A 27,178-nucleotide genomic window follows, 5' to 3' on the forward strand; every position below is an offset into this window, starting at 1 on the left:
GTGTATTAATGAACATTAACATGTAAATGCACCCAATTGTAGCCAAAAGGCTAGTTTTCATTGGCAGTCCCACTGCCAGAGTGAAACTGGCTAAAGATAGGGAAGAATTACAGCATAACAATAGAAGTAAAGCACTCAGATGCTATACAAGCCTCATCTATCTCTGCAGCTCCCATGCGCTCCATCACTGTGTTCTCAATGAGTTTCAAGTTGAATGTCTGAATCTCATGTATTTTTATGTTCCACTGAGTTTGGATGCGCTTATTTTCTTTCTTATTGGCTCACTTTTCTGTGTATGACTCCATTACTCACTAACGTTTCTCATTATCTGTCTGCAATGTAACAGTTTTTCATGTTTGCTACTTTAAGGCCTTGTTTAATTTGTTTTATTCTTTCTTTCTTTCTTCCTTTTTTTCTTCCTTCTCACTTCCCCCCCCCCCCCCCTCCTTCCTCTCTTTTCTTGTGTCACCATGTTGCTTTACCTTTGTGTGTTTGTGTGCGTGTGTGTGTGTGCGCACGCACGCATGTGTGTGTGTGTACTCATGTGTGTATATACCACTCTTCTGCCTTAATGCCTTTACCTAAACCCCTATTTTATGTTTGTGTGTACATTTGTCTGTGTGTGTGTGTGTGTGTGTGTGTGTGTGTGTGTCTGTGGTGTGTGCTTTGATGTTTCCACATTCCATTATGTCTGTTTGTATGCCTCTATTTTTCCATGTGTGCTTGTGTCTATGTTTTTGTGTTTTTGCGTGCCTCTGTGTGTGTTTGTGTATCTGTGTGTGTGTGTGTGTGCGTGTGTGTGTGTGTATCTGTGTGTGTGTGTATCTGTGTGTGTGTGTGTGTGTGTGTGTGTGTGTGTATCTGTGTGTGTGTGTGTGTGTGTGTGTGTGTGTGTGTGTGTGTGTGTGTGTATCTGTGTGTGTGTGTGTATCTGTGTGTGTGTGTGTGTGTGAATCTGTGTGTTGGTTTGTGTCCTGAAGTCCTCCTCCTCCACCATCGCTGGAGGCTCGTAGCCGGCTGCTCCTCAAATGCTCCAAGTGTGGAGTGATCTCCAGCACAGCACTGTCCAGCTCCACCACCAGCAGCGCCATGTTAGTCCCATAACATTACTCGAACTCTCTCTGTCTGTCTCTGTCTGTCTACGGGACTCTCTTTCTCTCTCTCTCTCTCGCTCTCTCTCTCTGTCTGTCTATCTGTCTGTCGGCCTCTTTCTCTCTCTCTCTCTCTCTCCCTCTCTCTCTGCCTGTCTGTCTGTCTCTCTCTTTCTCCCTCTGTTTCTGTATCTCCCTCTTTTTGTCTCTCTCTCTGTCTGTCTGGGTCTCTATGAGTCTCTCTCTCTGTGACTGTCTATTTTTAATTTTGTAGCCTTCCAATTCATTTTTCGTCTCTTTCTCTTTGCTTCTGAAGCTCTATCGCTCTTTTCTCTAACTCTCGCTCTCTCTCTCTTTCTCTTTTTCTATCTCTCATTCCTCCCATTATCTTCTTCCTCTTTCTCTCTGGATTTCTCCCTGTCTCTCTGCCTTAGTTTTATTTTAGTTTGTGCTGTTTTTTTAGTCTTAGTCAAATGTCCTTGTTAGTGCATGAATAATATTTTAATACAAATACATTATAATTATTATATCTTATCTTAGTTTTAGAACCAAACCAACCCTAATGTTACCACCAAGTCGTTAATCTTACTCAGATACTTTGAGGCTAGCCTTAATGTGTCTCTTCAGGTTTTTGATATACACAGACAAAGAGAGAGAGAGAGAGAGAGAGAGAGAGAGAGAGAGAGAGAGAGAGAGAGAGAGAGAGAGAGAGAGAGAGAGAGAGAGAGAGAGAGAGAGAGAGAGAGAGAGAGAGAGCGCGCGAGAGAGAGAGACTCTTTTCAGATTTGTGATATTCTAACCAGCTATTCTATTTCCAGATTGCTTCCATTCTGATAATGCGTTCCATTTTTTCTCAGCCTTATTGAACCAAAAAAGGGCCTAAATAGCAGCGTGTTTCTCTCTTCCAGGCCCTGATGTTCCCATACCATTAACTTACTTTCTGTTAATATAGTCCTTACTATGCAGTTATAGTTTGATATGGCATATGCAGCCCAGAAATTAAACTGATCAGAACAGTTGGATTATAATTTACCAAAAATCAAAATACATAATATTTTGTCTGCTCAGTAAATACAATTTTTATTTTTGTATTTTTGAAAATTACATTTTAGTCATAGTTTTCTTCATAAGTGTTCATAGGCAAAATTAACACTACTCTGCCTCCTACTCTCTCTACTCCTTTTTGATTCTCCCCCCCTCTCCCTCTCTCTCCCTCTCTATCTCTCCCCTACCTCTCTCTTTCTCTCTCTCTTTCTCTCTCTCTCTCTCTCTCTCTCTCTCTCTCTCTCTCTCTCTCTCTCTCTCTGTTCTTACCCATTTCCTCCATTGCTTGTGTTCTTTTTTTCCCAGTTTTAGATTTCTTGATTTTTACATTTCTGTTTTTTTGTCGAACCGCAAATGCTTTTTGTTGTTCACCTTTCTGTGTTTACTTCTGCCATGGTCTTCGTCAGTCTGTTTCATGCTCAATTTTCACCACCAGTAAAATAAAAAGAGAAACATGAAATGGAAAAATAAAGCAGGCACATCAGACATAACAAGATAACAACACACACACACACACACACACACACACACACACACACACACACACACACACACACACACACACACACACACACACACACACACCACACACACACACACACACACATACACACACACACACACACACAGACAGACAGACACACACACAGGCGCACACACACACTTAACTCTCCACAGCATATTTATCGATGTGACACTGATGCAGTGATGGACTGCTCAGTAGAACAGAGGCCACAGACCCATAAAGTGGTTCTGGGCAAATGTTCTGTGGTGGCCTGTGGTCCCTGATGTGATGCTCTATGGCCTAACTCTCACACTGTATGTCCTTATCTGTATCTATATCTGTCTCTTTTAGCCGGGTTTGCTGTTTTGCTCTCTTGGATTACAATAAAGAGTGTGTGTGTGTGTGTGTGTGTGTGTGAGAGAGAGAGAGTTTGTCTGTGTCTGCACTAAGACTTGGCAAGTTTCTTATTGATTCTATCACAAGGCTATCTAGACTTTACCCGAGGATCTCTCCCTTTCATTATCCTTCTCTGTATCTCCGTCTGTCCCCATCACACTCTGTCTCGCTCCTCTCTTCAAACTATCATTTAGCTCTCCCTCTCTCTCTCTCTCTCCCTCTCTCTCTCTCTCTCGCCCTCTCTCTCTCTCTCTCTCTCTCTCCCCCCCCCCACTTTCTGTAACCCTTTTCTTCATTCTCTTAAAGGACGGAGTTGGTGGTGGTGGTGGTGGTGGTTGGGTGGGGGGGGGGGGGGTTGATAGCCTGTCCATCAGCCTGTCAATCAGCCCTATTAGTTTGCTTCTCTCTGCTCCCTCTGCAGTGAACTCTTTAAATTGGTGTCAGGCTGCTGGAGCTGACCCCCTCCTCCCGCCACCCCACCCCCCCACACCCCCCAGTAGGGTTGCACCTTGGCAGAGATCTCTCAGTGCTGGCCTGGCCTCAGAGTGCCTTATCTGCCAGTAACCTGGGCATGCTAAAGGGCTTAACCCATTAAAGACAACAGCGAGAAACACAACTCACACTTGAGTACAACAGTCCAGTAGTGACCACCATGATTTTATTATTAACACAACTCAAACTTGAGTACTACAGGGCAGTAGCAACCACCATGATGTTATTATTAACACAACTCACACTTTAGTACAACAGTCCAGTAGTGACCACCATGATGTTATTATTAACACAACTCACACTTTAGTACAACAGTCCAGTAGTGACCACCATGATGTTATTATTAACACAACTCACACTTGAGTACAACAGTCCAGTAGTGACCACCATGATGTTATTATTAAAACAACTCACACTTTAGTACAACAGTCCAGTAGCAGACCTGCCAACATGTACGCATTTTGCGTACCTGGCACGCATTTTGACATCAAAGTACGCTGGTACGAGTTGATGGTCTAAAAGTACGCAAAACCTAAAAAATATATATCTTTTTTTTTAAGAACGCATAACGCTCAATAATGCATTGCCGGTTTTCAATGGGTTCAAACTTCACAGTCTGTCTCGAGTCACCAATGCGTACATAGGCAGCTGCAGCAGAGCAAGAAGCAGAAGAGGAGTTTGACCAATCACAGACCCCCTGCCGTTACTATCCCCTGTATGACCATCGAAATCAGAGAATACTAGGTTACTCTGCGGTCAGAGGAATCAACCGCTGTTTAGGTGTCAGTTAGCGATTTTTCATTCATGAATACTTACCTAACTCTCCCTTCCCGACCACATCTGGCCAATTCTTCAAGTGAGGACATTAAAAAAAATCACTTAAAGGTAAACTAACGAGTAATGTAGAGATAAGACGTTAAAAATGTATTTAATTTTAGCCCAACGATGTTAACCATGTGGTTTTCGTGTTCGCCATCGATTTAAAATGGCAAATACATCTAAGTGTTTTGGCTGTGTTATAAATGGTTTGACTTTACGCTTTTGGGGTTTTTTCAAACTACTTATTTTAGACAAACTCTTGTAGTATGTTACCATGGCAGAACCACCGGATAAAATAAAAAGATCGCAAAAAATCATTGATAGTTACTGGGAGAGATGGCCATGCCTCCGTTCTTTTAGACATCCCCACCATGCTTTCTGCACAGTGTGCAATGTCATTATTGACATCAGTCACCAAGGAGCAACAGGTAACGAACACAGTGAGATGCATATTATCAGAAAATCATAGGCCTATCTGTCAAGTTCATGCTAGAGGTCCGCGGCAGCCTTCCACGTACAGTGTCCACACATGCTTACGCACAGCTGTTGTCATGTCACAGTGTAAAAGGCTAAATGTTTCTAATAATAATACAAATAATAGGCTAATGATAATAGCAGACATCCAAAGTCTCCCGGAAGTTCCGGGAGTCTCCCGCATATTGATAACCACTCCCTGATGCCCTCAAATGACTTAAAATCTCCCGGAATCTAGAGCGAGCGACGTGCTCCAAACCGTGTTAGCATCTGTGTAGCGCGCGCACGACAGAGAGGGAGAGGGACCTGGAGACTGTGCGTGTGTGAGGCAGTGTGCGTGTGTGCCTCAGGAGCATCCTGATTGGCCTGTTTCGGTAAGTAGAATGATATTATGCTTTTATAACTTTTAGGGACCACAACAGTAATACGTAGGCCTAGGGGGGGAATACCTCCCTGAAATGACTTTTTGCAGGTTGGGATGTCTGTAATAGCCTAAAAAACTCTTCCACTGACTAGAATTTAATTAAATAATAAAGAAGCAAACACAGCGCCATCATTTGGTCTTAGCAGTTGTCTAGTCCTGGTATCACATGTAATTGGGCTTGCATTCAAACATCAGACGTGGGGAGAAAAAGAATGATGAATCATGACACTTGATAGGTATGAGGTAGGGAAAAAATACAACATGACCATTGTGTGAGAAGTTCCTAAGGAGCCTAGAGTGAAATAACATCCCAGGCTACAAATTTGTTGTCACAGTTATCACAGTTATCACTTATAACTGTTATCACAGTCTTTTTATTTTATTTCATTAGGCCTTCTAAAGTGGTTCAGAACTGCATTATGTATTAGCTCAGAATGTCGTCGATTGGTTCAATAATGCAACAACAGCATTATAACTAATAAAATGAAGGCCACACAATCTTGCCGCGCCGCACCGCACCGCGCCGCGCCGCACTGGGGTGGTACTCAAACACATTTTCCAATGTTGGCAGGTCTGCAGTAGTGACCACCATGATGTTATTATTAACACAACTCACACTTTAGTACTACAGGCCAGTAGCAACCACCATGATGTTATTATTAACACAACTCACACTTGAATACAACAGTCCAGTAGTGACCACCATGATTTTATTATTAACACAACTCAAACTTGAGTACTACAGGCCAGTAGCAACCACCATGATGTTATTATTAACACAACTCACACTTTAGTACAACAGTCCAGTAGTGACCACCATGATGTTATTATTAACACAACTCACACTTTAGTACAACAGTCCAGTAGTGACCACCATGATGTTATTATTAACACAACTCACACTTGAGTACTACAGGCCAGTAGTGACCACCATGATGTTATTAACACAACTCACACTTGAGTACAACAGTCCAGTAGTGACCACCATGATGTTATTTTTAACACAACTCACACTTGAGTACAACAGGCCAGTAGTGACCACCATGATGGTATTAATGTGACTGGCAACATAGTGCTGACATGCCCACAAATGTGTTTGTTTGTTTTTGTTATCCTCTTGAAATATTGAAATGTGTGTGTCTGTGTGTGTGTGTGTGTGTGTGTGTGTGTGTGTGTGTGTGTGTGTGTGTGTGTGTGTGTGTGTGTGTGTGTGTGTGTGTGTGTGTGTGTGTCTGTGTGTGTGTGTGTGTGTGTGTGTGTGTGTGTGTGTGTGTTTTGTATGTAAATGTGCTAAGTTATGCTCTTGAAGGAGTTACTGCATTCATGTTCACTTCTCACTTCTGTGTGTGTGTGTGCGTGTGTGTTGTATGTGAGTGCGTTATGAGTATTGAGTGTGTGACTTCTCTTTGTCATGCCGTCCCGTCAAGAATAATCCATACAGCTCTTCACTTAAAAACACAATACCAGTCAGACAATATCCCAGACACTTCTGAAGACAGCTCTTACTTTTAGAGTGTGTGTCCTCAGTTAGATTGTACTCATCTCAGGAATGCATTTCATTTAAAAACACTGCTTCTGTTCCCCTTTTCGTAATGTCACATTTAAATCCAGTCACACTTTAACAACTGTGAAATACTGGATCTTTTTTTCCCTGCCTAACCAAGACCACCCATGGGAGAGATAATATGAAAATGTTTCCATCCAAGTCCTTATGGCAAATCCTAGGGCTCAGCCCCTAACTTATTTTCGCTTGAATGGAAAAGCATTTGAATGGACGTCATTGGAATGGAAAAGCACTATCTGTGCACTAGAGAATGATTGGCCAGAGAGAGGCAGAGCCATGACAGATATGCCCAGTCCCAGTTATTGACAAAGGATATGCTAAACATGTGCTAAACTAAACACAAGAGAGTGCTTGCGTGCTGGTTATCGGTGGCCTTGGTTGTCTCTAAACTAGGTTGATGCCATGTTCACGGTTGGTGGTGCTTGATAAATTGATAAAAATCGAGTGGAGGGTGATTATGTGTTTGAATGAATTTGACTGTGGTGGTGTTGTGTACTGTGTTCTAATGGGGTGAATCTGATAGTGGTGGTGTGTTGCTGTGTCGTGTTGTGCTGTGTTGTTTTGTGTTGTGCTGTGTCGTGTGGTGTAGTGTTGTATTGTTTCATGTCGTGTTGTGTGGAATTTTGTTACGGTGCCTCAGAGAACTCCTAACCTCCAGGCTTCTCTCTCTGAGGGGCGTGTGGGTGAGTCCTCTCCCCGTTGGCTGAGGCCTGACAGTGGGCCTGTGCTGTGTGTTGGCAGGGCATCTCTCTGGAGCTCCTGCGTAGTGCTCCCCCTGCTGGCCTTGACGTGGATGAGCGCCGTGCTGGCCATCACAGACCGCCGCTCCACGCTCTTCCAGGTGCTCTTTGCCGTCTTCGACTCCGTCCTGGGCTTCGTCATCATCACCGTGCACTGCGCCATGCGTCGTGAGGTGAGACAATATGTTTTTTGTGTGTGTATGTGGTTGAAAATTAGTATCCATGCTTTTAATAAAGAGATATATTTTAAAATGCATAATGTCTTGGCGCTATATAGTTGAGTTTAAGAGTGTGTGTGTGTGTGTGTGTGTGTGTGTGTGTGTGTGTGTGTGTGTGTGTGTGTGTGTGTGTGTGTGTGTGTGTGTGTGTGTGTGTGTGTGTAATGAAAGCAGTTACTCAACATGGTGTTGACTTAACAGTAGTACAAAACTCACACGCTGAATAAAAGTTTGACGTTTGTAGTTTGCTAGGCTGATAAGTTTGAAAAGAATCGATAGAAAAGAATATGTTAAGGATTGCCATTAATGGGTTCAAAAAGGTTTCCAGGGACGACCACATCTCGACCTGATCCGCCGCACTTTGCCGTCATGGCCACCCCCGGGATTAGTGTGACTTAGTGTATGAATCCGACCAATAGTGCTCTGCCTTCTACAGAATAAAACGTGGCTTAGGTCATAAAACAGATTATGGTACAAAGGCAGGGAGTGCTTTGATAGAAGAAAGGATAGAGTGGACTTCTGTAAAGAGATTACGGGTTTTTCTCCACTTTGTAGAGTGACAATACGAACGATAGCCCCCCCCCCCCCCCCCCCCCCCCTCTCTCCCACACACAAGCACACACACTCATGCACACACACACATGCACACACACACATGCACCACACCCCCGTACGGTGATGCCAGATCATACCCACAATGCTCTGTGGCTTTCTTAGCCAATTTTTGTGTTTCCCCGCTCGACTGATTTCCATTTATGGTGTAGATCAGTGAACAGGGAGGCTGGAGCTTGGTCCTGAAGACAACGGCAGAGCCACAGAAGGGGGGAAAGACATGAAAAATGGGCTCTGAAATGTTAAGCCATATATGTTAAATCAATATCATAAAACCGGGGATTAGAATGAACCAAATCCCAGAATTATTTTAGTAAATATATGAAAATCCCTGGCAAGGATTTGATGTAATCCCTAATAGCTGAGTGCCTGTGAGCGGAGTGGTTCAGAGAGAAGTTCTTGAGCAGCACACACAGTTTCACACAGGAGGCTAGTCAGTAATAGCAACTAACCAAAGAAGCAGTTTCACACAGGAGGCTAGTCAGTAATACCATCTAACCAAAGAAGCAGTTTAACACAGGAGGCAAGTCTATGTGATAGCAGGTGACATAGGCTCTAAGAGCATCTAATGTTAGAGGCAGTTCCACACAGGAGGCTAGTCTATGTTATAGCAGATGACATTGGCTCTAAAAGTATTTAACCAAAGAAGCAGATTAACACAGGAGGCTAGTCAGTAATAGCATCTAACCAAAGAAGCAGTTTAACACAGGAGGCTAGTCTATGTTATAGCAGATGACATTGGCTCTAAAAGTATTTAACCAAAGAAGCAGATTAACACAGGAGGCTAGTCAGTAATAGCATCTAACCAAAGAAGCAGTTTAACACAGGAGGCTAGTCTATGTGATAGCAGGTGACCTAGACTCTAATAGCATCTAACCATACAAGCAGTTTAACACAGGAGGCTAGTTTATGTGATAGCAGGTGACATAGGCTCTAAAAGCATCTTATGTTAGAGGCAGTTTAACACAGGAGGCTAGTCAGTAAAAGCATCTAACCAAAGAAGCAGTTTAACACAGGAGGCTAGTCTATGTGATGGCAGGTGACATAGGCTCTAAAAACATCTAACCATACAAGCAGTTTCACACAGGAGGCTAGTTTATGTGATAGCAGGTGACATAGGCTCTAAAAACATCTAACCATACAAGCAGTTTCACACAGGAGGCTAGTTTATGTGATAGCAGGTGACATAGGCTCTAAAAGCATCTAATGTTAGAGGCAGTTTCACACAGGAGGCTAGTCTATGTGATAGCAGGTGGCATCAGGTCAAACACCCAAGGCTAGGACAGCTTATAAGCATGTGACATAGCCTGTTATAGCGTCTTACATTACAGTCAGCTTGTCACAGATGCCAAACACACTCACGACTACCACAGCATTTAGCAGTTGTTACCATAGGACAGTAGTTAGAAAGTGTCTAAAAGATTTATATTGAGATACGCACACACAACTGAGAGAAGAGAGGTTAGCACACACACACACACACAAACAACATCTGAGAGAAGGGAGGTTAGCACTTGCATTAGATGGTCAGCAGTGAGATAGAGAGACTAATTGAAAGCGCAGGTGGCAAACAAAGTGTTTGAATGGAAGAAACTGGGGCACTAACTGGTGTGGAAAAAGAGACAGAGAGAGAGAAGAAGATGAAACAAGACAATCAACATTGTCCCAATGACCAGAGTATTTCTCCTCATCAGGCCTCCTCGCACCAATTCAGCAAGAAGAAAAAGCAATTGAAATAACAGCATCAAACTGCTTCCAACTCCTTATCTGTTGAGTCTGCCTAGGCTGTGAATAAGCTAAGGGCCGTTGAGCTGTCCAAAAGCTACTTTTCCACATTTAGGGAGGCAGGTTGTTATTAAACTTAGTTAAATAAGGAAGAGATGCATCAGAATTTTATTTTTTTCTTATATTTTTCCAATTAGGTGTCTGAACTCACGTTGACATGATCATTAAGATGACTTACTACTACATACTTAAATCCGCCTACAGGCAAGCACATGTATCACTGGAGGATCATCATTAGAGATCAGACATCGGCTATATGTTTGGAAAGAAGTGTTCACTGCACTGTCTCATTTGTCAAAATGATAAGAACTCTGTAGTTTACTTAATTCCCTTCCTGGCGATGCCTTAAATGCTTTGCTATCCACAGTGAAAGCGCCAAAGGCTCACAGTATTCCATTTTCAGGGCATTTCTAAGGCATTAGTGTTCTTTTCGTTTATGCTTTTGCTTTTCATCCGTTTATTTTCATTTATTTGTCTCTTGTATTTTAGTAATTTATTATTATTATTATTTTTTATTTATATTTTTTATTTTTCGGAAGAAAGTGCTTTGCTCCCACTTCAGACTCTTTTCAAACGAGGCATTGAACTTCAGAGTGTTGTAACCCCAGACTGCATTGGCAGGCCAGGCAGACTACAAGCCTCGCCCTAAACCTGCACACAGAGCACTTCCCTATCTAACCCTGCCTTTCTCCTCTCTGAGCAGAGGGCCTAGTCAGCAGTCTCTTTATACACTAGCTATACATGCCATGCCAATCAGTATTTTCCCCTGTTATTTAGGCAGGTGTAAAGTCCTCCACGTTGACATACTTTGATACAGGTTTAAATGTTATCAGCCACTGGAGCAGGTGTAAAGTGCTCCTTGTTGACCTGCTTTGATACAAGTCTGAATGCTCTTTGTTGAAGAGGCAGTTATATTCAGTAGGTCTCCAGACTGCACGACCTTTGTCTGTTGTTGTCCTCACTTTGAGGTCTTTTGTCATTGACCTCCCTTTGGTGTCCTTTGTTATTGCCTGTTTTAAATCATCTCTGCTATAGAGACAGGTGTGTGGTCCTCCATGTTGTCCAGCTTTGATACAAGCGCACAAGCTGTCTAGCCATGATCCACCGTGACGGGTCGTGCTGGTCCGTGACGGGTCGCAGCGTGTCATGACGTGACTCTGCCTGCTCTCTCACAGGTCCAGGATGCGGTGCGCTGTAGGATGGGGGGCTGCAAGGACGACAGCGAGAACTCTCCGGACTCCTGCAAGAATGGCCAGGTGCAGATCATGGTGAATACCATCTCACTGCATCTCCACCCCCCACCCCACCCAACTCAATTATTCCCTCCCTTTGGCTGCCAGGAGAATAGTAACATTTACATGTCATTACCTAGCAGATGCTTTTATCCAAAGTGACTTCCTGTATAGTTAACATATACTTTTTCTCCTAGCGGTATGTGTGGTCCCCTGGGTATCGTCCACACGACCTTGGTGTTCTAAGCATCTTGCTCTTCCAGATGTGCTTAGTGTTGTTAGCGCCTTGCTCTCCGAGTTGAGCTAACGCTAACACGTGCGGGTGCACTTTGTTTCGGTTCAGGGATGGCAGCGAAAGTGCCTGATTTAAATTCCCCCTCATCGTCTTGAGAGCAGCGCTCCTCCAGGAAACTTGCGCAGCAATGTGGATTAAGGAGAACAAAGCGAAAAAGACGGCATCCCACCAGTGCATTCATCACCGCTAATGCTGTAACAGCCATTTGTGTCCTCTGCCTCTCCCTTTGTTTTCATTTGTTTCTTTAATTGAAATGTCTTGCTGTGAAGCAGTCATGAAGTGACAAATAATAACAGGATTAATATTAGAAGGACTCTTGCCAATCGGATTAGCAGTTGAAAGTGCCTACATTTCACACAGAGACATTTGAAATAATGTGTGTGTGTGTGTGTGTGTGTGTGTATGTGTGAGTGTGTGTGTGTGTGTGTGTGTGTGTGTGTGTGTGTGTGTGTGTGTGTGTGTGTGTGTGTGTGTGTGTGTCGGTTTGAGTGTGTGTGTGTGTGTGTGTGTGTCGGTTTGAGTGTGTGTGTGTGTGTGTGTGTGTGTGTGTGTGTGTGTGTGTGTGTGTGTGTGTGTGTGTGAGTGTGTGTGTGTGTGTCTGTCTGTGTATAGTCATAACCCTGCAGCGACTGGTTCAAAGACAGCTTGTCCTGCTGAACTGCCATGGCAACAATCATGGCTCCCTTCTCAAGGAGATGAGAAAGAATCAAGCAGCCTAACAGTTCCTCTGCTCCTCCCTCCTCTCCCCTATCCACCCTTCACTCCTCACATCTATTTCTTTTTTTTCTCTTTTTCTCATCCCTTCATTCTCCTCCGTGCCAGGCACGATGCCCGCCAGCCAATGCGTGCGGGCAGGAGTATGGCACGCTCATATACTCCTCCACGAGTGCCCCAACATGCCGCCAAGCCGGCCACCAGGCGCACCACCCTGCCTGCCACCCCACACTGGTCTACACCAACCAGAATCTGAACCAGAGTCTGAACCCTAACACGAGTGTAGGGCTCAACCACAGCCACTCGCTCCCCCGCAACACCGATCACAGCCACTCGCTCCCCCGCAACACCGATCACAGCCACTCGCTCCCCCGCAACACCGATCACAGCCACTCGCTCCCCCGCAACACCGATCACAGCCACTCGCTCCCCCGCAACACCGACCACAGCCACTCGCTCCCCCGTAAAACCGATCACAGCCACTCGCTCCCCCGTAACACAGACCCCAGCCTGGGGCACGCTCTCGTGCATGAGCACAGGCACCCCAATGCCCACGTTCACGCTCACGGGCACGCCCACGGGCACATCCACAGCCCTCAGGCCGGGTCTCTAGAGCGGAGTAGCCACAGCAGCCACACGCCTGACCACAGCCACACACACTCTCCGGAGTGCGGGCACACACTCTCTCACAGGCACCCGCACGAGCACCCTCACGTCCACGCACACAACCACGACCCTGGGCACGGCCAAAAGAGCGCCTATCCTCACCCTCATGACCAAGGGTACAGTCCGGCTTCTGACCATGGCAGTGCCCATACCCACTCTATAGACCCTGAACATATTCAGTTACACAGTCACGGGCACGCTCACGACCACGGGCACGCTCACGACCACGGGCACCCTCACGACCACGAGCGCGCTCACGACCACGGGCACGCTCACGGGCACCCTCACGACCACGAGCGCGCTCACGACCACGGGCACGCTCACGACCACGGGCACCCTCACAACCACGAGCGCGCTCACGACCACGGGCACGCTCACGACCAAGGACACGCTCGCGACCAAGGGCACGCTCACAGCCATGGGCACGCTCGCGACCAAGGGCACGCTCACAACCACGGGCACGCTTACGACCATGGGCAAGCTCAGGAGCAAAGGCACGCTCACGACCACGGGCACGCTCGCGACCACGGGGACGCTTACGACCAAGGACACGCTCACGACCACGGGCAAGCTCACGACCGTGGCAGCATGTACGACCATGGCAGCATGTACGACCGCGGCAGCATGTACGACCATGTCTACGCTCATGAACTCGGGCACGATTTCAACCATGGACACATCACAGTACGTCTCTACCAGTAGACAAGTAGCTAGATGTCTGTTGAAATAGCTGTACCCGACCTAGATAGAAAAGGAAGACGCTCTCTAAACCCTCTAGATTAACCTAGATGTATTCTACTGAGCAGGACCCAACCCAAGAACCTTTTGTCTACTTCTGAGTGTGATTTCATCGTGCTGACTTTCAGTTCCTAGCTGACATTGTGCTTCTGGTGCTAGGATGGTTTACATTTGTAGTTTGCTAGTCCCTTGAGAGTGCTAATTAAAAGAGAGTCAATATTTTGATGTACACTGTGAAGGCTATTTGTGTGTGTGTGTGTGTGTGTGTATGTGTGTGTGTGTGTTTGTGCGTGTGTGTGTGAGAGAGACAGAGAGAGAGAGAGAGAGAGCTCAGCTCAGTTTTTTCTCTATGTGTTTGCTTGTGGAGCTTAGATGTGTGTGCTTATGCGCTTTTACTTTCATTACCTACCCTTGTAGCTCTCTCTCTCTCTCTCTCTTGCCCTTTCTCTTTCTCTATCTCTTTCCATGTCTCTCCCTCCCTCTATCTTTTCTCTCTCCCTTCCTTCTCTCTTTGTCTTTCTCTCTTTCTACTGATTTTTCTTTTTTCTTTTTCTTTCTTTCTGCCCCTGAAAATATATAATCCCTGTAAGAACCACTTCAGAGGAATAGCTTTTCCAGTTGGTGTTTAGATCAGATCTGTCCATATACTGCGTCAGTGAAAGTGATACAGTATTGCAGATCTCATGTGGGGAGTCATAAGATGCTGTTCAGTTGCTACGCTAATGAAAATCATACAGTATTGCAGTTCTCATGTGGGGAGTCATAAGATGCTGTCTGGCGCTATGGTAATAAAAGTGATACACTAATGCAGATCTCATGTGGGGAGTTATGTTCTTGGGTAAACGGCTGATGCAAAGAATAACCATTGGCCCACTGATCACATGATTTTGAACGTCAACCAATCAGCACGTGCCATAGAGCTCATGAACATACTGGAGACATGTTGTCATGTAGGGCACTACATACAGACACAAACACACACACACACACACACACAGACACACACACACAGACATACAGACAGAAGTCTTTTGAGCTGCGTTGCTATACTGACACTTACGGCTGTCATGCCATCTCTCTCCCACTCTCACTGTCGCTTCATGAGTTGTTGTTTTGCATTGTGTCTGTGAGCATAAATGCTTCTGTGTCAGGGGCTTCACTCAGTCGCGAAGTGAAGTGCAGGCATTTTTCTCTGCTGCTTTTAATCGAGACAAACGCCTCTCAATGCACTCAGCAGCCATTTTCTAACATTCTGACTCCACTTTGCGGTACATGAAAAACCATGTTGTAAACCACTGAGCTGAATCGCGCACGATTGCACAGGGAGAGAGTACATCAACAGAAAGCTGTATAATGCTCTGCCTTGTAAATATGATATTTTTCATAGTAACTGCTTCATTTAACATCCCAAATTCATCACTGCATGAATAGTTATGAATGTTCTGTGCCAACACATTGAGACATGAACGCAAACAAAACATATATACCTCTGATATGATTCTTTAGAGATGTTGTATGTGCATGTAGGACACCTACACATCTGTACTATGCACACCTCTTAGTATGCATACCTTTTAGCATGCATATATTTTAGTATTCACACTCCTTACTCTGCACTACCCTTAGGATCCATACTTGTTAGTATGCATACTTGATAGTTTTAGTATACACACCCCTAAGTGTGCTCTATCCTTAGGATCCATACTTGTTAGTATGCATACTTGTTTATGTATCTCGTAGAATACACACCTCCTAAGAAACATAGTCCCTGTATGCACTTAGCATATTTTTCTTTACACCTTCAGACTCTATTATCTTTTCTCCACATGCTCCAATGCAGACGGATTTCGAGAAGGATGTGGACTTAGCCTGTCAAACGGGTAAGCCTTCGTGTCCCTTTTACCTTTCCCTATGAGAGCACTGTCATTGGCTTCAGTTGTTGTGATGTTCATTGTGTGTCTGTGTGTGTGTGTGTGTCTTTAACTGTCACTGTTATTCTCTCCGACACAAGCAGAGAGGGGACATCCATGTAAGTCAGACCGCTGAATGAGAATGCTCCGGATGTGGTTTTATGTAGAGTCCTGTTGTAGACACAATGAATTTGCCTTCCCCGATCGATCGCCAAGGCTAAGCCCTGTGTTATTGTCAATGTCAATCCATTCTGTCTACTTATTGCAGGACCTGAGAATCCAGTCTCTTTGCATTCCGTGTCTGTTGTTTTGCTCTGTAGATTTTTATTTTTGCCATGTTTATGTTTTAGTTATTTTTTTGTACAAACGTCTTCAGTAGTGGCATGCAATGAAGTAATTCCTCTGTAGCTATTCGTCTTTTTATTCTGTCTTAATCCTAGTTTTAAAAGTGGGCATGAAAATCAAATGGGTGATTTGGCTTTGAAGAGCATACCTACAGTTCTAGCACGAAGCACGACTAACTTGTGCTTAAACTGAAACAGACTCTCATGTGGTACATGAAACACTCTTTTGTTGTGTCTCCTCTGTGTGGAATTTAAAACATCGTTCAAAAGCCCTCAAAAGACCTCACGTTGAATCATTTATAGTAAAGTGAGAATCATACTCTACATGTACTGCTAATAAGCACGAGAGTTTGTCAGACCTACCCAAAAAGCCATGTGATTAGCTGAGTCTTCAGTTTCTGTGGCCCAATCGCCTGTTTGATTCGTCTGCCATTAGACTTGTGTAACTGCAGGTTCCTTGCAAACAGCTAGTGTGTGTCCCTGAGAGTGCATGGTCTTGTTACTAGTGGCATGCTCTTTGGTAGAGATGGCTCTGTTCCACCACATGTATACGTCTCTCAGGTGATGTTCTGCACATGCAATCCTACGGGGATTAAACCACGGCGTCGTCACAGATGCTTCTGATTGGAGTTAGACACAGGTGTTGCATGCGCACAGAATGAGGAGACTGTGGTTCCTCTCTTGTGAGCCAGATGTGCACGCACACGCACACACACACACACACACACACACACACACACACCCACCCACACACACACACATAACACACACACTCACACATAACACACAAACACACACACACAACACACACAGGGAGAACAGCAGAAGCGTCTCACAGTTCCGCATGGAGCCCATAGAACCTGTTCCATTTTTCTGTTTAGTTTCATCTTCTTTGCCTGAAGAACCTCCTGCTCCTACTCGCCTTTTACTCTCTTCTACCCTCCTCTATCCTCTTCTATCCATCCCTCCTCTCTCCTCTCCCCTCCTGTCTCTCCTCTCTCATCTTTTATTCTTCCCTTTTCTCTCCTTTCCTGTCTTTGTTTGTCTTCTTCCGGCCCTCCTCTTCCATCCTCTTCTCCTCCCCCCCCCCTCTTCTTTTATCCCTTCTCTCTCCTTTCCTCTCCACTTCTCTTCTCCTTCTGCCTTTTCTCTCCTCTCCTTTTCTCTTTTTTTTCTTCTCTCTTCTCCTCTCCTCCCCCTCACTATCATCGTTACCTGCCTAAACCTCTGCCTTAAAATGAGTTCATTCTCCCTACATCTCTTTTTCTCTCCACATGGCATCCATTCATCCTGAAACTCCCATTCCCCTATCTTTCTCACTTACTTCCCCCTCTTATGCGTTTTCTCCCTCCCTTTCTCCTCTTCTCTCTCTCTCCTCTCCTCTCCTCTCCTCTCCTTTCCTCTCCAACCCTTATCTCCATCTCTCCTCTCCTCTCCTCTCCTCTCCTCTTTGCTGATCTCAATGGTCCTTCTTCTTCCCTAACCCCATAATTGTCATTCATCACCACATTTTCATTTTGGATTTCTCTTTTTTTCTATTTACATCAATTTTTTTGTCTTCACTCTCTTCTCTCTTCTCTTTCATACTCTCACTCTGTCTCTCTCTTCTCCCATTTGCCCTCTCTATCTCCATCTCTCTCTCTCTCGCTGTCTATCTCCCTCTCTCTCTCGCTTCATCTCTCTCCTTGTTTTCTGCCCCCTTTAGTTATTTTTAAGGAAGTGAACACCTGCAACCCGGCCACCATCACGGGTACGCTTTCCCGCATCTCTCTTGACGACGAGGACGACCCCAAACTGGCCCACCAGGAGGGGCTGAACTTCAGCAGCCTGCCGGGCAACATCCCCCCGCCCAACCTCCTGGTTCAGGTGCCCCCCCTGGGCACGCTCAACGAGCTGGGCGACACTCCGCTCAAGAAGGAGGTGAACGTGGAGCAGCAGGGTGGGCAGCACCAGCACCAGCACCAGCGCTCGGCGCCCGTCTACCTGTGCACCGACAGCGGCTTAGGTTGGGCGCGCCCCCCCCACCATCTCGTCCAGCTCCCCGGATGGTTCGCTCGGGGGTAGCGGCAGCGGAGGGGGGGGCAGCGGCGAAGGGGACTACATGGTGCTCCCGCGGCGGACAGTCAGCCTGAAGCCGCCGCCGCCCCCCAAGGACGAGACCAAGCCGCTGAACATCGCCGTGGACGACCCGCCCTTCCCACCGCCGCCGTCGCCCATGACGCTGCAGCCGGCCGACGGCGAGGCGTACCCGGGCGACTTCAGCACCATCACCGCCGGCGTTGTCATGGACCACCACCATCACCACCACCTGGGGGTCAACCTGAACCGCTCCTACAGCACGCTCAAGCAGCTGCCCGCTCACCACGGCAACGCCACGCATACGCTGCAGCTCAAACACCAGCATCAGCAGCAGGCGGGCAGGCCCGGGGCGCGGCACAACCACAGCCCCAACGCGCTGGATCGGACCCGCACTCTGCCCCGTAACCTGGGCAGCACGCACGCCCACCCCGGCCTCCCCCACGGTTCCCTGGAGGTGAGTAGGACAGGTGCAGGTGGAACCCTGAGGAACCCTAACAATCAGGGAGAGAACAGGCGATAGGACTGACCTCAGTGCAGGGACAGAGACAGTGGGCTTACGATCACAGAAGCTGGTCAGGGAGAGAACAGGCGATAGCACTGACCTCAGTGCAGGGAAGAACAGTGGGGAATTCAAATCAACTCATCCTCTGGCTCAGAAACAACTACAGTATTCAAATAAAAGCAAATAAATAGTCTAAACAAGCAGCTGGTTCCAACATTTAGGAGAGCCTAGTTTCTTAGAATATAGAATTCACTTTTAGAATGGATAGAATTCATACACTTTTAGAATGTATAGAACTCATTTTCTTTTAGAATGTAAAGAGATTTCATTCTCTTTTAGATTGGATAGAATTCTCCTTCATGCCTTAGCATATTGTCACTATCATACAACCATGCGCTTCAGCTAACCTCGTTTTTCATTAAGGTCTGTTTACACCGCGGTCAGGGTGTGCAGTCAGATGATGAAATACAGGCAGTGTGTGTAATAGAGCAGGAGAAGGTGAACAATAAAAAAATGAACTTCCATCTCTCTTGTAGCTTATTGTGCTACAGCGCAGAGCTGCGGAGGAGGAGAGAAAGAGGAAGAGGAAGGAGGCAAAGTGTGAAATCATGTTGAAAGAGAAGAGGAAAGATATGTCATGTAGAAAGAAAGGTAAACCGGCAGAGAGATGGAGAGGATGAGAGAGAGAGAGAGATGGAGAGAGAGGTATTCAGGTTGCGAGATGGAGAGGATGAGAGAAAGAGAGAGAGCGAAAGAGAAGGAGATGGGAAGAGAGGTATTCAGGTAGAGAGATGGAGAGGATGAGATAGAGAGAGAGATGGAGAGAGAGGCAAACAGGTAGCAAGATGGAGAGGATGAGAGAAAGAGACAGAGCGAAAGAGAAAGAGATGGAAAGATAGGTATTCAGGTAGAGAGATGGAGAGGATGATAGAGAGAGAGAGAGATGGAGAGAGGTAAACAGGTAGAGAGATGGAGAGGATGAGAGAGAGAGAGAAAAATAGAGGTAAAAAGGTAGACAGATGGAGAGAATGATAGAGTGAGAGATAGGTGAACAGGTAGAGAAATAGAGTGAATGAGAGAGAGAGAGATAGGGTCTATTAACACACACCACTAGGCTCAGAGTCGGAGACAGCAGCTGTAGGGATGGAGGCATAGCCAGAGGAGGTGCAAAGAATGTTTTAACATACCTTCATTATAAGGCACACACAAACACACGCACACACACACACACAAACACACACACACACACACACACACACACACACACACACACACACACACACACACACACACACACACACACACACACATACACACAACCACACACTCTGCCTCTCTTTCACACACACACAGACACACTCTCTCTCGTACACTCACACCTCAGAGACCAAAGTCAGGTCACAGATGGCAGTGCGCTCTTTCTCTGAGGGCAGTTCTCAAGCTAACGAGGCTAATTAAGGAAAGCAAGACAGCCCATCACACACGCACACACACACACACACACACACACACACACACACACACACAGAATTCAAATATGCTTTTGTGGGTTTTTAGTAATGTCCTTTATCAGAGTTAATGGGAAATGATGGTAGTGGCGTGCCTTCAGATGAAGTGAACCTAGATGACTGGAGCGATAGCCAGATACCAGAGATTAGCAAATGAGGGAAATGTAAAAAGACTCTTGTGGCTGTAAAACCTGAATTTAATTCGATAAATTCATAGATTTTCATTCAGAAAAGAAGGGTATTTAATTAAAGTCTTTATGACCGATCGTATTAATTCTGTGATAATGTTGATATGGCCAAGAGCTATAACCTACCAACTCCCCAGAATAAAAAGCCAAGGGATTATGGACAGATAACATTATTAATCAAATTCAATTCAATTAAAGAATAAAACTAATTAAAATCCATTTCATCCCAAGATTTGACACAAGGGTTTCTGGATTCATGTAAATGAGTGCTTTTTATGGCTATGGGCGACTGCTGTTTTAAATAGTGCTTTGTGGAAAGGTAGACATTTGCCTCCCTTGACTAATTCACCACACACCAACACACCTCTCCACCCCATCCACTATCCACACAAGCACGAGCCTGCTGTGTCCACCTCCACGTCTACCACCACCGCAACCAAGCCACTCACTCACTCACTCACTCACTGATAAATCTCATGCCTGCTTCAGTTTGGTGGTCCAAATTTGACAGCTTCTCATAACTGTGACTAGTGTCCAGCCTCGAGAAATGTTCTGTTCAGTTCAGTTTTGTTTTGTTTTGTCAGATAGAAGTAAACCAAAAAAAAAAAAGCACAAGGGCGACCAGGGGTAATTACACCCAGGCTGTATGTATTACCTGAGGTGTGTAGTTGGCACGGGGGACGCAGGCTGAATGCTGATGTGCCTGAGAAATCTGCCAGATATTTATCAGAGTATTTTTGTTTGGCTTAGTTTGATTTGTCAAGCAGAGAATACCTCCAAGAGTTATATAACCCACGGGTTGCGTTTCGAACGTGATGTTTGCAGAGAATACCTCCCAGAGTTATAACCCACGGGTTGCATCTCTAACGTGATGTTTGCAGTCCTCATCAGTCGTGTGAACAGAGTGTCTATCTGAGCCTAAATACACGGGTTGCATTTCTGCCATTTAAAAAAAAAAATGTTACACTCTTTTGGAGTGCAGTGTGTGTGACATAGGCTCAGAGGAGATGGAAAGCTCTAGGAAGTCATGAGGTCTGTGATGGCTCTCCTGCATGCTACCTGGGACTGTCCACCTGGTGCACCTCTACTGTCTGACACAGTAGAACTACTGTTCAAACAGCTTTGTGTGTGTGTGTGTGTGTGTCTGTGTGTATGTGTGTGTGAATGAGAATGTGAGTGTGAGTGTGAGTGTGTGTGTGTGTGTGTGTGTGTGTGTGTGTGTGTGTGTGTGTGTGTGTGTGTGTGTACTCTAACGGACATTTGAGTAACCGAGTAATCATTGATGCTAGGGATGCAATAGTTGTTCTTAAGGTAAGCACAGATTTAGTCTTATTTTGATTTTATTTTATATTTTATTTATTTTGCCATGAAATGTAAACCTCACAGACAGAGAGGACCATCTCTCATGTTGAGATACAAGTACCTGCATCCCATCGTTCAACAACCAGACTGTGGTGATTTCACAACGGCATGTTCCACCGTGAGCGCACCAGACCGTTTGTAATCACACTCTCACTCGCAAAGTGTTTGTGACGTGAAAAATGGAGCATGATTTGATTTGATTGATGGTGTCTTCTTTCCCCTCCACCCCCCACCCCCCCCATCCACTCCCTCTCCCTCACCCAGAGGAAAAGAGTACGGTACTCTGAGCTGGACTTTGAGGTAAGATCCGGCCCCCACAACTCCCCCCCTCCCCCTTAGCCTGGTGTACGTGCTTTTGTCTGCTTTAGCGAGCCAGAAGTTTGATTGATGCATAGAGGAGCCAATGGTGCCCCAACCCCCCCCCCCCCCCTTCCCCCCTTGGCTTTCTCTGCTTTGGTCAGGACCTCCCCAAATCACGCTGAAACTCAAACGGTGTCTCTTCAACCCTGAAAAGTGGCAGTTACACATAATTGAGTAATGCATTCATGTAAGCAATGCATCATTCGCTAATGCATTCATTTCAATGGTAATGCCTAAATCCCCAGACTGTGCATACATTCCCCAATAATGCATATTTGGTCCAATCATTAACAAAGGAGACTTCTTCCTTTGTGTCTTTCAAACTGCCATGTGTTACCTATGCTGGTGTCCAATATGTAAGAGGATGCCATACAATCTAAGTAAGGGTTGAAGACACACTAGTGTAGAAAAATGTGTGTGTGTGTGTGTGTGTGTGTTTGTGTGTGTGTGTGTGTGTGCGTGCGTGTGTCCAGTGTGAAGTGAAGTGAAATGAATAGCTTATAGGGTGCATATGGATCCGAGGGGTTGGTGAGTAAGTGTGTGTGTGTGGTGTGTGGTGTTCAGTGTTTGGGGTGTGTGTGTGTGTGTGTGCGCGGGATCTCCCGGGGTGTGTGTAGGCGTCATAGAGGGCTCCTGCTGTGGAATGACTAAAGCCCTGGAACTGAGCAAATCTCCAGTCGTCACATAGACACACACACACACACACACACACACACACACACACACACACACTCACACACTACCCAAACCCAAGCCCATGACGTGACACACACACACACACACTCACACACACACACACGCTACCCAAACCCATGACGTGACTGGAGCTTTGCTCTCCAGTATGGAGGTGCCATCATACAGACCAAGGTATGTCTGGCTGCTGGATGAACTAATAGCAAGCTAAGTCAAGCGCTCCATAACCTGTTCGATTAGGCAACTTTCTGCATGATCCTGCCTTCATGTTCACCTGCACATCTACCCCCCCCCCCCCCCCCCCCCCACACACACACCCTACACTTAACTTGAGCCTGCTTCACGAGACTGACATAAACATGTCATGAGCATATTACGGCGGTTATCATAAACTGTTATTAATCATCATGACAGTTGATGTCCAATAATATGACAATGTCATGATACTATTATGGGTAATATCACATGTAACTAAGCTGTCACTGGACATGACTGGACACAGATCGTTATAACTACAGCTTATGACACCTGCCCTGGCATGATTATGGCATAGTTATGTTTGTCCTCTAGCACAGATTCCACAAAATGCCTCCCCTCCTACCCTTCTACGAGCCAAAATGGCCGCCCCTTGCTGCTAATGCAGAAGACTCAGCAAAGTTGATACAGCAGATAGTCCTTCCAAGATCTAGAGTCGGGGAACAACAGTGAGAAAGAGAAAGAGAGAGACAGTGACAGAGACAGGATGGAGGAACAAAAAGGCTCAGAGAGAGAATGAGAGTGGAAAAGAGAACTAGAATGAGGCAGAGAGAAAGAGAGAGAGATAGAGAGAGAGAATGAGAGAGAAAGAGAGAGATGGCATAAGACAGAGACAGCAAGTCGCCGAGGGAGAGAGTTCTGTCTAATTGGAGCAGGTATTCTCAGCACGCCCTGGCCTGGGTCACGGTGTCGGCCCGGTGTCAGCGTTGCCCGGTGCACGCAGCTGTGTCAAATTAGACGTGCGCTCTCAACTCCAAACCTCCGTCAGTTAGAGCAGGGGGCCCGCTTTTCTAAGCAACGCTTCCACGGGAGGTTGACGGCAGCCAGCGAGCCACACGCTGAGATCTCATCTTTTGATTCGCTGACGGGCTGCCAAGGCGCCGAGTCCATCAAATACACTCCAAGAAGGACAGAGATCGAAAGAGAAAGCTTTTTTTGAAGGACTTAAAAACCTGCCAGACAGCTCTTTTACTCATCTCTACCCCCCCCCCCCTCTCTTCCCTCCTCCCGCCCCCCTTCAACCTGCCTGTCCTGCATTACCCTTCCTTTCTTCGCCTTTTTTATTGTTTCTTGTTTTCTTTTTTTTTTCTCTTCTTCTTTTTTTCTTTTTTTTCTTTCTTACCTTCCTTCCAGAAAGTGATGCACACTCGCAAAAGACACTCTGAGCTCTACCATGAACTCAACCACTCTTCCAAGTTCCACACCATAGACAGGTATAGCAGGGACCCAGCCATGTCCACATTCAAGGTAAGAGTTTGACATTTGACCTTTGGCGTTGACCCCCCGAGTTTGCCTGTCCCATAGTCCTCTGTGCCCCACTTGCCAACTTAATTTTTGAAACTTACTTTGATGCACTTTAAAAGATAAACTCTCTGAAATAACACATAAACACATATTCTCACACCGTTGATAAAAAATAATGTGGCATTTGAATTTGCATTAAGTGGATTAAACCTGTACACTTAAATTATGGTGATTCAGAAGTCAAAGTCAAAGTAGCTTTATTTGTCAACTTCTTCAAATGTCAAGACATACAAAGTATTCGAAAAAACGTTTCACACTCTCCTACCCACTATTCAACCGTCATTATAACTGTGCGTAACATCTCCACGAGCCACTTAAGGAGTTTTGTTAAGTTGAAGTTTCTCACCGCTCAGCATAAATAGAGTTTGAAATGCCAAATGAATTGAGAAAATGCATGTGGCAGAGATTTCCGCTGCCCCGTTTGATTTGCATGTGACCTTAACGACGCCTTTCACTCCCCCAAGCCCCTGCCTAGCTACAGCAGGAGACTGACACTCACACACTTACGACCTCTGACCTTTGCGTACACACACTAACTCCCTTGTGTCGCATTTAAACTAGACTGTCTGATCCCGGAGTTTAAACGATCAATTATTGATTAGTTAGTTAGTCAGTTTTGTCAAGCGGGTGTCTTTAAGAGGTGCCTGACCTGTGTGGGAGGAGCCGTTGGGAGGAAACACTCCTCTCCTGTGAGCTTGTCTCACTTTTTCACAAGTCGGAGAGTCATGGACACTTTTTGCATAGTTTAGAACTGGCAAGTTGAGCACCTCGCATTAGCACACACAAACACACATAGCGTGAACACATATACACGCACACACACACACACATACACACACATACACACACACACACACACACACACACACACACACACACACACACACACACACATACATTCAGATACAGGGGTGTTCCACATCAGTGCAGTGAGGAGGTGACAGGAGTGGACTCTCTCTCTCTCTCTCTCTCTCTCTCTCTCTGTGAACACTGAACACACACTTATATTCCCTCTCTCTCTCAAACACACACACACAGAGGCTCATAGCCAGAAGCTCATCATTAAGATGACACCCCCTGTCCTCCTCCGCCAGATAACCTGCATGTGACTGACTGTGCTGGTGTTGATAGGCACACTTTGCCTTCAGCCATTCTCCCTCACTACCAATCCTGGGACGGGCACTCAGCTCAGCCGCCTTTCATCAGGCCTGGTCGAGCCCCATTACACCCGCGGCACGCAGCGAGCTTCCTCTCTGAATATGATGCACGTCAACACAGGCCACAGCGTACCTCCTCTGTAAATATGATGCACGTCAACACAGCCACAACGCACCTCCTCTGTAAATATGATGCACGTCAACACAGGACGCTCACTTGGAGAGGAGAGGAGAGGAGAGGAGCCCAAAGTTTACATACCACCTCAGACACACACACACACACACACACACACACACACACACACACAGACACACACACACACACACACTCAAACACACACACAGAGACAGACAAACACACACCCACACCCACACCCACACCCACACACACACACCCACACACACCCACACACATACACACACACACACACACACACACACTCAAACACACACACACACAAACAAACACACACAGAGGTCACTGTTTGCCAATTACCCTCACTACACTTCTCAAACAACCCTTCCCGTGTGTGCAGGGGCACATATAATTAACACCGGTGCAGTATAATGTTATTCACACTTTTGCCCGTGACACCAGGTGGGGGAGCTGTTTTAAGTCAACAGTGCTTTCATTTCTCCGTGGTGCTCGGCGCTGCTCTCTCTCCTCCTTGTGAATAGCATGAGGGAGTATTAAACTGACAACAGCGTAATTACAACACTGGTGTCTCTGGGAGTCCAATGAAGATTATGAGAGGGATAATTGCTGTAATAACAGTGTGTGTGAGACTGGTGACAGTTCTGTGATTTGGATATCATCCAAGAATAGTCAAGGGGAAGGGAGGCCGTGGCCTAAACGTTAGAGACGTGAGCTTTGGGGGGGAAAAGCTGAAAGGAAGCTGACGATTACCTTTGTCTCTCTTTTTTAGATACTCCTAATTAGCACTCATAATAGTGTCACGTGAGTGTCTGTGTGTGTGTGTGTGTGTGTGTGTGTGTGTGTGTGTGTGTGTGTGTGTGTGTGTGTGTGTGTGTGTGTGTGTGTGTGTGTGTGGTCATCAGAGAGATAGATGAAAGATAACGAACAAAACGATTTGGTGAGAAGAACAGTCAATGGTGAGATGTGCCTTTGAAGAAGCCCTTTGAAAACACCAAGCATTCACAAGCCAGTTAAACTCTTTGTTTTTGCAAAGATGCCCGTTTGGTTTCTCGTCTCCTCCTCTCTTCTGTTCCGATGTTTTGAACACCAGTGGACACGTACCACCTCATCTAACAAACGCAGACACCACTCAGACACCACATATGTCTAAATCTTCCCTTTATCCTCTTTAGCAAGAAGGACATTCTCTTTGCGCTGAATTCGAAAGATAACTGGTTTTATGTCAAAGCTGCATTCAGTCAGAGTTTGAAAATAACAAACCGAACAAGCCTGTTGAGGACCACAAGTGTAACGCATGAGGCAGAAGTCACCGTGACAACCTTGCGAATGTTGACATAGTGCCGTTGTGTAAAACACAGGCACTCCCACCTCTTCTTTGTACAAGTGTCAAATCTGCCTAGATAGAAGATGTTGGGACCAGATGCGTTCCGGCGCCACCTACTGTCCAGGAGCGTGCTAACCTGACCCTAAATGCGCTTAAACTCCCCTTTAACCCACCCAGCCTTCGCAGGTCCCTCCACCGCCACCTCCGAGACAATCGGAGCCCGTA

At 45.9% G+C, this 27,178-nt stretch overlaps 1 protein-coding gene across 1 annotated transcript in view; it reads left to right on the forward strand.

Moving 5' to 3' along the window:
* The window catches only part of adgrb2 (adhesion G protein-coupled receptor B2), a gene marked incomplete at both ends in the record, with an annotated part of 230,190 nt that overhangs the window by 194,254 nt on the left and 8,758 nt on the right, over positions 1–27,178 (forward strand). The window contains 9 exon segments of the mRNA XM_080858805.1: positions 981–1,091; positions 7,551–7,722; positions 11,340–11,432; positions 15,650–15,689; positions 15,824–15,838; positions 17,769–18,091; positions 18,093–18,596; positions 21,967–22,002; positions 24,145–24,258. Of these exon segments, the coding sequence (XP_080714931.1) occupies positions 981–1,091; positions 7,551–7,722; positions 11,340–11,432; positions 15,650–15,689; positions 15,824–15,838; positions 17,769–18,091; positions 18,093–18,596; positions 21,967–22,002; positions 24,145–24,258 (1,408 nt within the window).

This window comes from Sprattus sprattus, assembly GCF_963457725.1.
Source record: "Sprattus sprattus genome assembly, chromosome: 20".
Classification (NCBI taxonomy): Eukaryota; Metazoa; Chordata; class Actinopteri; order Clupeiformes; family Clupeidae; genus Sprattus; species Sprattus sprattus.